The 14193-nt window shown below is 43.9% G+C and overlaps 1 protein-coding gene across 2 annotated transcripts in view; it reads left to right on the top strand.

The window, feature by feature from the left end:
- Window positions 1-10209: 10209 nt before the first annotated feature.
- MED27 (mediator complex subunit 27) overlaps window positions 10210-14193 on the top strand; it is a 186560-nt gene continuing 182576 nt past the window's right edge. Inside the window, exons 1-2 of one of the 2 annotated variants that reach the window (XM_010975389.3) lie at window positions 10210-10470; window positions 12512-12656. In XM_010975389.3, coding sequence (XP_010973691.1) covers window positions 10268-10470; window positions 12512-12656 — 348 coding nt within the window. In that variant the 5' untranslated portion in view covers window positions 10210-10267. The remainder of the gene's footprint in view (window positions 10471-12511; window positions 12657-14193) is intronic. The other variant, XM_064490637.1, reaches the window with a different exon arrangement.

The raw sequence follows: 14193 nt of genomic DNA, 5'->3' as shown, positions 1-14193 counted from the left end.
TATCTTGCAGACAGACTTGAGAATTATCCTTCACGAGCCTTTTCTGACTTCCAGATAAAGTGACTCTTTCTTCTATAACTTCTCTTCAAATTTGGTGGTCCCCATTCATGATCTTGGTCTTTTATAGCAGTTTGAATTTTAGTTGACTGGTATTCATATCTCTCCTGTTAGGAGCAGTTTCCAGAGAGCAATCACTCAATTGGATGCTAGCAGTTGCCCAGAAAACACCAGGTATAGAAAGGGACGGCGTCCTCCTCCTCCCTCTGCTCTCCTTAATGGAAAGGTTTTGGAGATATTTTGGTTATGGTAGCTATTTATGATGAAAGTCTGTCATATCCAGTACAATTTGGGGTGCTGGTTAGCAGTCTGAGTGAGGTGTAGTATGATGAATATCTCAAAGAACTTTTATTATCCTCTCAATGATGTGCACAATGATGTCAGGTATCATTCAGAATTAATTTTAAAAGCCCTTTTAAAATGCAATAATAAAAAGACAGAGGAAAATGCAAATCAAATCCACACTGAGATTTCAGTTCACACCCCTCAGAATGGCTATAATCAAAAAGGCAGACAACAGATAAACAACAAGTTTCTTCTGTAGAGCACAGGGAACTATATTCAACATCTCGTAGTAACCTATAATAAAAAGAATATGAAAATGAACATATGTACATGTACAACTGAGACATTATGCTGTACACCAGAAACTGACACAACATTGTAAACTGACTATACTTTAATTTAAAAAAAAAGGCAGACAATAAAAGGTGTTGGTGAGGATGTGGAGAAATTAAAATCCTCATACATTGCTGATGGGGATACTGCAGCCACTGTGGAACACTTTGGCAGTTCCTCAAAAATTTAAATGTTATCATTTGACCTAGCAATTCCACTCCTAGATGAATATTCAAGAGAATTAAAAACATATGCCTACACAATAAATCAGACAGATATGTTCACCTCAACATTATTCATAATAGCCAAAAAAGTGGAAACAACCCAAATGTCCATCATCTGTTGACCGGATAAATAAAAGGTGGCATATCCATTCCTTTTAGCCATAAATAATTGAGGTACTGATATGTGTTATAACACAGGCAAGCCTCAAAAATACTGTGCTGAGTGAGAGAAACCAGACACAAAAGACCACATATCATATGACTGCATTCGTATGGAATTTGCAGAGTAGGCACATCTATAGAGACAGAAAGTAATTAGTGGTTTCCAAGGACTACGGGGAGTGGAAAATGTTCTGGAATTAGTGGGGATGGTTGCACAACTTAGTGAATATACTGAGAGCACTTTTAAAAGGTGGATTTTAAGGTATGTGAATTATATCTCAATGGAGTTGTTATTTAAAAAAAATTCCCCACCTTTGAGTAATTGAACGTGTAATAAAAGTAATTACTATGGCGGGAGGGTAGAGCTCGGTGGTAAAGTGCCTGCCTAGCATGCACGAGGTCCTGGGTTCAATCCCCAGTACTGCCATTAAAATAAATAAATGAATGAACCTGACTACCAACCTCCCCCAAAAAAGAGCTTTGCCGGGGTGGGGGTGTGGGTGGGTAGGGTTTACTATAGTTATAGTTAGCTCTTACATATTCAAATCAATTATAAAAAAATAACAAAACCCACCTGAAAAATAAGAAGTTGAATAGAATCAATTACCACTTAAATGGCTTTCAACTATCTACTCTCCAATCCAGCGCAGATGACACAAAACACCACCTTTTGGGTGGAGAGGAAACAGAAGCCTTTTGCTGGGGGAAACTATGCAGGGGGAATAAAGCGAGTGTTGGCAACGCCATGCTCTCTTCTTCCTTCCCAGCAATGACCACCACAAGGGACTGTGTGCTGGCTGCTTTTGGTGTCCAAGAATCCACTTAGACCACATATTTCTGCCAGGCGGTCACCAGAACCAATAAATTCTTGAAAAAAGAAAAAAGACCTAGAATCTTAAAAACTCAAGGTATGTTTCAATACCCACATAATACCCTTAAAAAAACAAAACAAACTTTTCATGATGGAAAATATCAATATAGTGAAATCCACGAACTCATCACCAACTCCAGCAATTCTCAGCTGACAATCGTCTCTCACCATGTCCCCCCATTTACCCCTGTCCCTCCTAATTATTGGGAAGCAAAACTCATATATCATTTTACCCACCAATATCTTATTACATACCTCTAAAAGATGACTCTTAAAAATAATCCACAAAATATATTCAAATTTGCCTTATTGTCTTACAAATGTTTAAAGGAACAGTTTGGATAATGTCCTTTTTTATTGTTATCTCCATTCTCCATGGATACATGAAAACATGAATAGCAACTACTCCTATTTCCAGGAGCAGCTATTGTGCGCCAGACGGTTTGCTGGGGGCTTTCCATGTATTATCCAACGTAATTCTTGCACCGGTCACAAGGGAGACTGCCCCTGTCTCATCTCCCAGACCAGGGAGATTAATTAGCCCAGCCAAGGATCAAGCTGGCTGACCCAGCCCCTATTTCCCACTCTTGCTTCTCCCTCGACTGCTTTTATTTTAGGGCTGTGCTGTCCAACAGTGTAGTCACCAGCTGCACTCAAAGAATGTCAAAGATTTAGTAGGCCAAAAAATACACAAGTTATCTCATTAGTCATTTTTGTATCAAAATGAGCATATTTGGGGGGAGTATAGGTCAGTGTTAGAGTGTATCCTTAGTGTGCACGAGGTCCTGGGTTCAACCCCCTGTACCTTCATTTAAAAAAAAAAAAAGATCATATTTTGGATATATTGGGTTAAATAAAATCTATTATTGAAATTAATTTCACCTGATTTCTCATTACTTTTTACAAAATTGTGGTAAAATACACATAACATAAAGTCGACCGTCCCAACCATCTTTAAGTGTACAGCTCAGTAGTGTTAAGCACGTTCACATTGTTGTACAACCAGTCTCCAGAACTCTTTTCATCTTGCAAAACTGAAACTCTGTCCCCATTAAACCACTCCCCATTTTCCTCTCCCCTCAGGCCCCAGTAACCACCATTCTACTTTCCGTCCCTACGAATTCAACTATTCCGGGTAACTCATATGAGAGGAGTTACTCAGTATTTATCTTTTTGTGACTGGCTTATCTCACTTGTAATGTCTTCAAGGTTCATCCGTGTTGTAGCATGTGTCAGAGCTTCCTTCTTTTTAAAGGCTGAATGATATCCACTGCATGGATAGACCATGTTTTGTTTATCCATTCATCCGTTGGTGCACATTTGGGCTGCTTCCATCATTTGGCTGTGGTGACTAATGCTGCTATGAACATGAGTGTACAAATACCTTCTCAAGACCCTGTTTTTGATTCTTTTGAGTATATACTCAGACTGGAATTGCTAGATAATGTAGCAATTCAATTTTTAATTTTTTGAGGGACCACCATTTCACCTTCCCACCGACAGTGTACAAGGGTTCCAATTTCTCCACATCCTTGGCAAAACCTACTTTCTTTCTTTCTTTTTTTAATAGTAACCATCCTAACAAGTGTGAGGCTCTCTATCTTTTTAAACGTGACTATTAGAACTTATGTGGTTCACATTTATGGCTCACATTATATGTTGATCAGACAGCAGTGATGGAAAAGAAAGATGAAACTCAACTTCCCAGCTTCCCTTGCAGTTCAGGTAGCCATGTGATGTTGTTCCGCCCGATGAGGCAAGAGCAGAAGTCTTTCGGTGCCACCTCTGCTCCTACCTCCTCCTTCCTGCCTTTAATTCAGAATTGGGACCCAGTCATCTCACAACCACGAAGTGACAGAAAGGAGACTGAGACTAAGGGTGCGGGGGCAGAGTGATGCAAGAGTGTGGGTCCCTGATGAGCCATTGTGTCAGCCCCACATGTACCCCAAGACTGCTTATCACATGAGACCAATAAGCCCTTCTCTCCTTAAACTACCTTTAGCTGTCTCTGTGATTGTCCGTTGCAGCCAAGTCCCTTGTAAGTGGCACAGCTGGGACATGACTGCATGCCCATCTGTCCTCCAAAGCTTGTGTTCTTCCCACCTCTGCCCTAACTGCCTCCCAAGAACGGACTGGTGACACCAGTGAGGTGGACACTGGGCTCCTCTCAGTCCTCGGCGCCTGTTACCCCCAAGTAGGGAAAGTGATTTGCAGCCAGATGATGAACAGACATCAGTTGCAAGGAATGTGTTCACTTTACACACAAAAATTTACAAGTTAGGATGTCCCCAGCTGTATTGTTTAAGGTAGAAAAGCCTCAGTGGTCAACAAGAGGGGATTCAAGAAAAGATGTAAACCATCGAATGGAAACTTCAGCAATAATTAAAATGTTTTCGAAGATGGTTGGATGATAAGGAAAGGTATTTTGGGCTCTATTATGAGAAATGGAGGTCACAAAATGGTATGATTGCAGTTTTGTAAAATAATGTATATGTGTGAATAACCAGAATGTTGAGTGGTGGAATTACACGTAACTTTATTTTCTTATGTAGTCTTTTCCATAGTTTCCAAGATTTCAGAGTAAGTGTGCATTTGTAATTAGGGGGGGGGGCAAAAGCAATACACTAAAAAAAATGACTCCGTTGCTAAGGTGAATGGACTGTTTATTTGTAGAAATCTGATGTGCCTTCTTTGTGCTGTCTTTCCTGAGGACAGGGGGCTGGAGTGGGATCTGAGGGAAGGGGCACTGAATGAGAGCTTCTGAGACAAAGATCCTTGCAGTGCTGTGGCTTCCACAGGGAGCCCACAAGCCTGGCATCTGCCCTTTGACCCCGGGTTGTGAGTGAGGATTCCAAGATTGAGTAGCTGCTGATGCTGGCAGTCCATTGTCCCTCTTAATTAAAATGCCCCGTCCACATAACACAGTAATAGAATTAGAAGGCAATTCCTCCCTCAAATGGGCTGCGGTCGAGGCTGCACACACAACCTGTGTTTTGTTCCACTTTGATTTAGCCTAATGTGTTGGTAAAAGGGTCCATTCCTGAGATGCTTTGTACTTAATTACGTATGAACATGGCAGAAAGTGGAGGCTCCTAACGACATGCTCGGTGGTTGATTAAGTGAACATCCAAATGCACAATCAATAATTTACTCAAATATTTAAAATACCGCCTGGCTTCCTGTGATGGGAAGAGTATGGCTTGCGTGTGGTCCTTTGTTGGCTGCTCTGAAGGTGGAGGTCCCCCTGCCTCTCTCTGTAGCTAGAGAGTAGATTTTCTAAAACACAGTTCTAACCACATCACACCTCACTTAGAACTGTCTATTGAGCTCCCTCACATCCACCCTTCCCCGCCACTGTGCCTGGCTGGCCCCTAGGCACCATGGCACCCTCGGCCCAGGGCTCCCCTCTGCAGGAGGATGCTGTGACTCTCTAGGGACTCCCCAGTTCTCCGTGCAGGTCTCCTACCCAGCATGTAAACCTCATTGCTTTTCATGTTCCATTTGCGTCCGTCTCCCCTGCTAGGCTGTGAGGGGGGTTGTGAGAGGAGGAACGTGTTCTCTTGGGATCCTTTTTTAATTCTTTTATTCCATGGCTGTCTCTGGGTAAATGAATGAACTGGGGTGCAGGTATCCTGGAGCAGTGGCTGTGATCAGCATCACCAGTGAACAATGCTCTCCTTTTCCCTCCTCTTGAATTAATAACAAGTTCCTCTAATCTTAAATTCCTGATTGTTTCTTCTGGAGGCGATCCTACTTTGTTATTCACCAGATGAAGGAACTGAGGCTCAGAAGAGTTAACTCATTTTCCTGAGAGCCCCCAGTGGGACTGGTTTCCTGGTCTCCAAGATCTTATCTGTCCTTGGGACCACTTCGGTCACCATCATCACCGTTGTCATCCTCCTCCTCCTCATCGTGCCAAGGTCATGGTTGGCAGGAAATAAGAGGAAAACAGGTGCAGGGGTAGGTTCAGAAGAGACCAAAAGAGGATTCTTTACCACACTTGTTTACATGAATTATAATAAACCGGATTCTAAGCAGTTACAAAACTGGCTGAGGCCCTGAGCCTGAAACAGGTGATTATGGAGGAACACATAATCCACTTCAGATATTTCCAGTGATGTTTATTGGGCTAGACTGGGCCTGGGTTTACCATTGGCTCCCCAGCTGTTTAGCAAAATGTCGAGCACATTCAACATCTATATTTGTTGAAAGACTAACGTGAATGCCTACCAGGTCCCCAGAACAGTGTGCTGCCTCAACTTAATCCTCAGAGCAACCCCCGAGGTCTTAAGCATTGTGCCACGCTGTCTACAACAGGTGGATTCATCCCGCAGTGGCTTATTCAAGGCAGATTTGATTTTAAATCTGTCTGGTGACATTCTGCCCAACCGTCCAATGTGGTGTTCTGTGTCTAGTGAATCCTTAATAATATTAATTGATGAGGGTGCTTTCTCTGTCTGAATGCTTAACCCATGCTCTCTGAATATGATGGAGTTGCAGCATATTTTAATTAAATCCTGACAACTTTAATTCTGATTGCTCATTCTAATACCTCTGAGCTGATAGCACCAAGCTAATGGCTTGTTCATTTTGGAAGATATTAGTAGCAGGGTGCTGCCTATTACCCGAACATAAGATCATGATAATTAAAATCTGATATTTGTCAAAATGAACTCCTTTAAAGGAATTTATATCCCACACACAGATGCAAGCATATACATGCCAACGTTCTCAAGAATTTACAACACCTTAGAGAGACTCTGTCCATTCCTTTCCAAAATGAAAAGATTTTTTGTTGACATGATGAAAGACTACTTCCTAGGTTCAGGGGAAATGTGTATTTCCACTGATCAATTTCTGCGTTTCCCAGAAGAGGGGAGCCAGAGAGAAATCTTGAAAACTAATGACAGTGGAGCAGAGTGTATTTGTACTTTATTGCCCCAATCAGAGTCTAAACCACTGAATCAGAGAATGAGACAAAGGAAAATCTAGTTGTGTGTGTGTGTGTGTGTGTGTGTGTGTGTGTGTGTGTGTGTGTGTAGCAGGCAGGAGGTGAAGGGCTGAGCAGGAAGGAGAGAGGATATCTGAATACACAAAGAGATTAAATAATTTGGAGAGAGGATCCAAGAAGTAAATATAATATATTGGGTAAACTCATTGCTTTCACAAAGTTGCACTGAACACCTACTGTGCCCCAGGCATTGGAGACACGATAGTTACAAGGTAGCTGTGGACCATACACCTATGGTGCTTGCCTTAGAGTATGATTCTAACCAGAAGTTCATGCTTGGTTGTGTGTGAATCCCCCAAATTGTATGCCAAACCTCTTGTTTATAGATGCACACAGGTGTGGGCAGCAAGAGACTGGTGCAATTCCCGCCTAGCCCCCAGCCCCACCAGGGACAAAGTATACAGCAGGGATCACAGTCTCTAAGCCTTTAGGTGAGTAAAAACATGATAATAGAACTTGCCTCTTCCCCTAGAAAGGATGAATAAACAGAAGCCCAAACCAAAGCAAGCCAACAGACACAGATTTTTTTTAAATTTTGTAAAGTTGAAAAAGTATTTTCTACAAATATCTTAAAAAACAACCCCCCCACACTACAAAGGAGATTTAAAAAAGGCCATAAAAATAGTGAATTATAGAACGTAGTTCATTGCCAAGCTCTTGGCATCAGGGTCACATCATTAGAGATAATTTGAATAGGACCCTTTGTTAATCCTTGCTTGACTCTGGGCGGAGAGTCCTCAAGTCCAGGATAGGAGCACACGCCACAGACCCATCCGAAACTTTCTCAGCACGGTTCCCCTAACAGCTACAATCTTCTGTGTGGTTATTACATGCCAAACAATATTTCAAAAGCTCTGCCTGCAAGGTGTTATAAGCCCCACAGCCACTTTGTAAAGATATGTATTATTACTAATCCTATTTTACAAATGAGAAAACACAGGCTCAGTGAGGCTCAATAACTTGTTTAAAATTCCACAGTGAGACGTTCCTATCTCTACCCCTTCTCCTTAGGAAAAGCTATAAATGGCAACAGGTGAGGTAGATGTCAGGCAATGACGGCAACAAAATAAACCCAAGACCATAAAACACCTTTCTTTCTTATGGGACTATTCATTATTAAATAGTACTTAAATTTAAACATGCATGGAGAGCAACATCAGGGCTCAGTTTTTGAGCAGAATTTATCTTGATTGTTTCAAAACTAGAGAATCTGAATCCAGGTGGTATGAGGGAAGCGAGGTTGGAGAGGCGTAAGGGAATTATTAAGGATGGGGGTTTGAGGTGAACTACAGAATTTCAAAATCCTGGTCAGCAGAGCTTGGCAGAACGGAAGACTTTTCTTCCGTGTTTACACTTTCCATGTCCCTTATTGGTGGCCATTTAAAAACAACATATTTTGTACGTGTAACTGATTCGCTTTGGTGTACACCTGAAACTAACATTGTAAATCAACTACACGTCAATAAAAAATAAAACAATAAAAATGCTAAAAAAAAACACCAACGTAATTCGACAGAATTTCAGACATAATGGCAAGAAGTGTACACATAATTTCTGTGTATCCCTCATCCAGCTTCCCCAGCTGTTAATATTTTGTCACACTTGCTTTACTCTCTCTCTAAATAAACATACCCATAGAATTTTCTTTTTCATGCAAACATAAGGATGCTCCTTTACCCCTTCAGGGTATATTTCCCCCAAACAAGGACATCCTCTTCCATAACCACACTGCAATGATCAAAGTCTTGACACTATCACCAAAAAATACTATGAACTAATTTACAGATGTCATTCAGATTTCACCAATTATCTTCAACTGTGTCAGCAAAAGAAAATCCCAGATCAACCAATGCATTCAGTCGTCACATCTCTTTAGTTTCCTTTAATCTGGAATGTTCCTAAAGCCTCCTTTGTCTTTTATGACACACACCTTGTGGAAAAGTATAGGTCAGTTATTTTGTCCAGTGTCTTTAAGCTTGTTGGATGTCCTGATCAGATTTGGGTTGTTCAGTTTGAGCAGGAATATCACAGAAGTCATGTTGTGCTCTTCTTAGTGCATCCTACCAGGGGCGGCTTTGTCCTACACTGGTGATGTTGACCTGGTCTCTTGTTCGGGTGGTGTCCGCCAGTTTTCTCCACTGTGAAGTCACCATTACCTCCCCTCCCTTTACATCACTGAATTAAAATTTTAATGGGAAAATATATACAACATAAAATTAACATTTTAACCATTTGAAGTGTCCAATTCTGTATCATTAAGTGCATTCACATTGCTGCACAACCATCACCACCATCCACAGAACTTTTTCATCTTCCCCATCTGAAACTCTCTGTCCATTAAACACCAACTCCCCATTCCCCCTCCCACAGCTCCTGTCAACCACCATTCTACTCTGTTTCTATGAACTAGACTCTTCTAGGTACCTCATTTAAGTAGAATCACATGATGTTTGTTCTTTTGTGTCTGGCTTATTTCGCTTAATATAACATCTTTAAGGTTCACCTATGTTGTCGCGTGTGTCTGAACGTCCTTCCTTTCTAAGGCTGAATAAACATTCCCTTGTATGAATATGCCACAGATTGTTTATGAATTCACCTCACGATGAACACTTGGGTTGCTCCCACATTTTGCTCTTGTGGATAATGCTGCTATGAACTTCAGTGTACAAATATCTGTTCCAGTCCCTAATGTTTCCTTCTTTTGAGTATACAAGCAGAACTGAAATTGCTGGATCATTATTTTCCCCTTCTTGATTAACAAGATTCTTGTGGGATGACACATTAAGACTGTATCAATGTCCTGTTACTCCTCACGCTTTCACCCAGTAGCATCCCTTGATTCCTATCTGAATGAATTATTCTAACTGTTGCCAAATGGTAATTTTCTTTCCATCATTCCTTCTCCATATATTAGTTGGCATTCTAGGGAAGAAATTGCCCTCCTCCCCCGTTTATTTACGAATATGGACTCATTCTATTCAGTCCTTCACACCATGGACGCTTTATTGCTCTGAGCAATTCTTTTCCATATGACTCCCAACAGTCCAAGTTTGGGAAATTGAGAGAACTTGCTGTATTTCCTTGTCACCACCAGGAAAGCCGAGAGTGCCGCCCGACTTCCCCAAATCCCGATGATCACTTTCCTGCCCACGCATTCGTTCAAAGTGGACACCCTCTTTGGGAGGGTGCCCTCAAGAATCACCTGGGCAGCCCCGCCCCGGGAGAACTACATTTCCCAGAGTCCTTCGAGGGCTTGCGTCATCAGTGAGCGCGGCGTTTCGCTCGCCAAGCCGGTTTTGGAGGGCCGGCTGTGGTGGCGGCAACATGGCGGACGTGCTAAGTGTCGGAGTGAACCTGGAGGCCTTCGCCCAGGCCATAAGTGCCATCCAGGCGCTGCGCTCCAGCGTGAGCAGGGTGTTCGACTGCCTGAAGGATGGCATGCGGAACAAGGAGACGCTGGAGGGCCGGGAGAAGGCCTTCATTGCGCACTTCCAGGACAACTTGCATTCGGTCAACCGGGACCTCAAGTAGGTACCGGCTGAAGGGGCCAGAGTCGGGGCCCTCCCACCCTGTCCCGACAGCGCGCGAGTCTCCTGAGTCAGGGGCCGCTCTCCCTTTTCCTTGCTCCCTTGCTCTCTTTCCCTCCTCTCCAAGCCTCTGCCTACCCCTCAAGGCCACCTCATCCTCCACCCCCGCTTTGTCGTCTCCCGTCTCTCGGCCTTCTGGTCCTGGCTGTCTCCTGCTGTCTCCTCCTCTGTGGTCCTTCCATTCCTCACGAGGGGAAGTGCTCTGCCCATGAACTTCCACTCCTCATCTTAGCATGGCTGGGTTCTCACCTGTAGGCCCTCTGTGCCCTATCTTGTCTAATCAAATAGTAACAAACAGGACCTGCTCAGGGCTGCCCCAAGCCCAAGTGCATTCGATCTGATTGGCCCCAGTTTTCCCGCTCTGAACTCTACTCGCCCCCGCTCCCCAAACACGACAAAGCAGACCTTGATCTATCTTTCTCTCGTCCCCTCCTCCCTCTGAAACCACCTGGTCAGTACTTTCATTCCCACTCTCGCTGCTCCTGTTCAGTTCCTTCCTCTAGAGACACCTAATCTCAGGCTTAACCAGCTTAATTAATCACTTACGCTTAAACCTCCCCTCTGCCTCCCAACAAGTATTAATTTGTGGCCCTTTAGGGTTAAGGATTGTACATTTCCTTCTGCTTCTTACAAGTCATCTCCTTTATTTCTACTTTGTAAGTGTCGTGTAAGAAGTAAGTGAGAGGATGTTTGTAAAATGCCTGACACATAGTAGGCACTCTTTCATTGATTATGTCCTGAACTTGCCTTCCCTTCCTTGTGAGACTCAGTCCTTCCCAGGGAGGGTAGAATTTCAGGGTTTTTGCTTTTTACCTCAGAACTGACTTCTCCAGGGGAATGTGTTTGGTGAGCTCGTCAGCTTCTGATTTGTGGAGTGGATGGGGTTTTTTTTCCCCCTCAACTTGGTTTCCTTAGTAACCAGATGGAAGGAGGTAGAATGTAAGAGGAGGTGGTGACCAAATGATGGGAGCCTCTTTTTATTTTTATTTTTTTCTCTAAGTAGTTGCCGTCCTCATGCCGGGGGAAAGCCAGGAAATCACACACCCCTCCTCAACTCCCACACTCACTTGCTGTTCTCTGGCGCGGTGCCAGTTAATACTCTCCTGCTGGAGGGGACGCACTGGTTGTTCTTTCCTCTCTCCTGTCTTCTCTTTGATTGGCTTCCCTTGATAATGTTCAGGGTCTTGTGACCCTTCACCATTCTGGAAAGTTTAAGAATGTTTACATTACCCTGTTGCCTTTTAAAATCTTTATACCGCAATGCCAAGAAGAATGGGGCTGGAGATTCCAAAGTGAATGTGTCCTGAGAAACTATTCCTGGAGAGTCTTGTTGACACTTTGGGACTGGCCCCTCAGAACGTGCTCCTGGAATGTGCTTTATCTGTTGGCTCCCTTTCCCGAGCTCGTCTGGAGTGTTCCTGCTAGACTGAAGTGTGTGTATGTGTGTGAGTGACACAGCCCCCTTGGTGGTGTCTTCCCCTTCCATTTGTTTATTTTATCTCTTCGTTGTTTTGTTAAGTTTACCATCTGTGAAGCACCACGTACAAATCTCTCTCTCTGTGAATGATAAATAATCATCATTTATTCAGGTACTTGCTGTTCTGCCAAATGTAGTGATCTGTACATGGGTCTGAAACTGTGAGCGAAGAGCAGTGTAATGCCGTATTTTGAAATTCCAGAAAGTCTCCTCCCCCCTGCAGAGAATAATAGTTTGAGTTGATAAATCCTGATTTTGGGAGTCTTTTTGATTTCATTGCTCTTACCTCTTTTTCTCCTTTGGAATGGCACTGGAGCACTCAGTTGGAAAATAAGATGAACTCCCAGTGAGAGGTTTTTGCGAGGGTCCCTAGTCTGCTTAACCTTTCAAACAGAAACTAATGATGGAGAGTTTGAAGAAGAGCCTTTGTCCAGTGTGGTTGGCTCAGCACTGGAGTTTTAGTGGACTCAGTGGGTTTATTTGCCTTATCTGTTTACTTTTCAGTGAGCTGGAGCGTCTGAGCAACCTGGTAGGCAAGCCTTCTGAGAACCATCCTCTTCATAACAGCGGGCTGCTGAGTCTGGATCCTGTGCAGGACAAAACTCCTCTCTATAGTCAGCTCCTTCAAGCGTATAAATGGTCAAACAAGGTAAGGGCAACATGGCAGGGGTGGAGCTAATAAGGGAAAAAACAAGGTTTCTTACTTATTTTCATAAATGCAGAAAGTGAGGGTCAGTTTGCCTTTCTTTTTCTGTTCCTGATTCGGCGTGGGATTAGAGTTGGAAGTTTTAGAGTTTCCCTCTGAGATGTGATGTAGTCCTTTGAAGTCTTTGAGGATTCATCATGATGCTCAGGTAATTAAATTTTTAAAAAACTTCCAAGTCAGGTGTGTTTAACCTGGACACTGAGCGTGTAGGGAGCAGCTCTTATGAACGCCTTGGAATCACATGCAGAGTGTCGTGGTATGGGTGTGCTTTTCTGGGGAAGACTTCCCAGCGTTCAGCGCATTCTCAGAGGAGTCCCCGATGCCCCAAAGGTTCGGGACTGCTGGCGTGGATGTGCAGCCGCTCGCGGTGTTTATGTTGCTTGGACTGTTTTTTCCCTTGCTGCTGGAAGAACATCACGAGAGAACTGTTGGCTAGATTAGTCTCTCCTCTCCAGTAACTGACCCCCGCTCTGAGGGAGACTGTTCTGAACACTCTCCCTGAACCCGCCGGCCCTGGATTCCTGCAGCTGGCAGGCCCGTGGTGTAGACCCTCGGACAGCTGTGAAGGGGAGACTAAGCTGCAGTGTAAAACTAACAGGAAAAGTTAGGCTCATAAACCGGGAAACAGCTCGTTTCCTAACAGGTTCCTCTTGTTTGGGTGCTGCAGGTTGCTGTGCATTTTTTCCCCCTGTTGATAGAAAACGAGAATATATATTTGGACTGATTTTGGAAGCTTTTCCCATTAGCTGTGCTACCTCCCTGGAGATAGTTGTTCTTACAGTTACTGGCTGTGAACTGCTCTGCTCCCTCCAGTTACCCAGCGTCCTTTTCCTCTTTTCTGTGGCTCTGTTCACTCTCATGTCTTAGGTGACAGATGAGCCTGACAGTGTTTCCAGCATGTGGAACTGTTTTCTTTGAGTGTGTCTGTGGGAGTGTTTAGCACTCTTTGGTTTGAAGTGGAACCCTGGCCGCTGAGCCTGAGACTCACTGTCGTGGGGCGCCGCAGAAGGAGCCTGAACCTTGGACGTGTACGCTTAGCCTATGAGGCTTGCCCTCCAAGCTCTAGGCTGCTGTCAACAGAAACCCAATTCAGCCTTGAGGATCAGAGGGCCCAAGTAGTGGGGGGACCTGTCACTCTCTGGCCCTCTCTATGCCTGCTTCCTTGTGTTGGCCTGATGTCTCCAAGTGGTGGAAAATACAGACTGGTGGTTGTAGATTTACATGTTCCTTATACCAGGTGATCTCCAGGTGTCCACACTAGGCCCTGGAAATGGACTCTGGCCCTGTTTGGTAGGTGGCCCCGTCTACGCAGACAGTTCATTGGTTTCAGGAAGTGGGATTCTCTGATTGCAGTGCAGATCACCTGAAGCACAGGAACTGGGGCTCCTTGGAGTTGGATAGAGGCAGAAGGGGATGCAGGGCAGACAGAAAGTGATAGATGTCTGTTGTGGTTGCCAGGGCCAGACATGAGATTGTTCTG

This window comes from Camelus dromedarius, chromosome 10, assembly GCF_036321535.1.
Source record: "Camelus dromedarius isolate mCamDro1 chromosome 10, mCamDro1.pat, whole genome shotgun sequence".
NCBI lineage: Eukaryota > Metazoa > Chordata > Mammalia > Artiodactyla > Camelidae > Camelus > Camelus dromedarius.
This window is presented reverse-complemented; position numbering and strand designations above follow the sequence as displayed.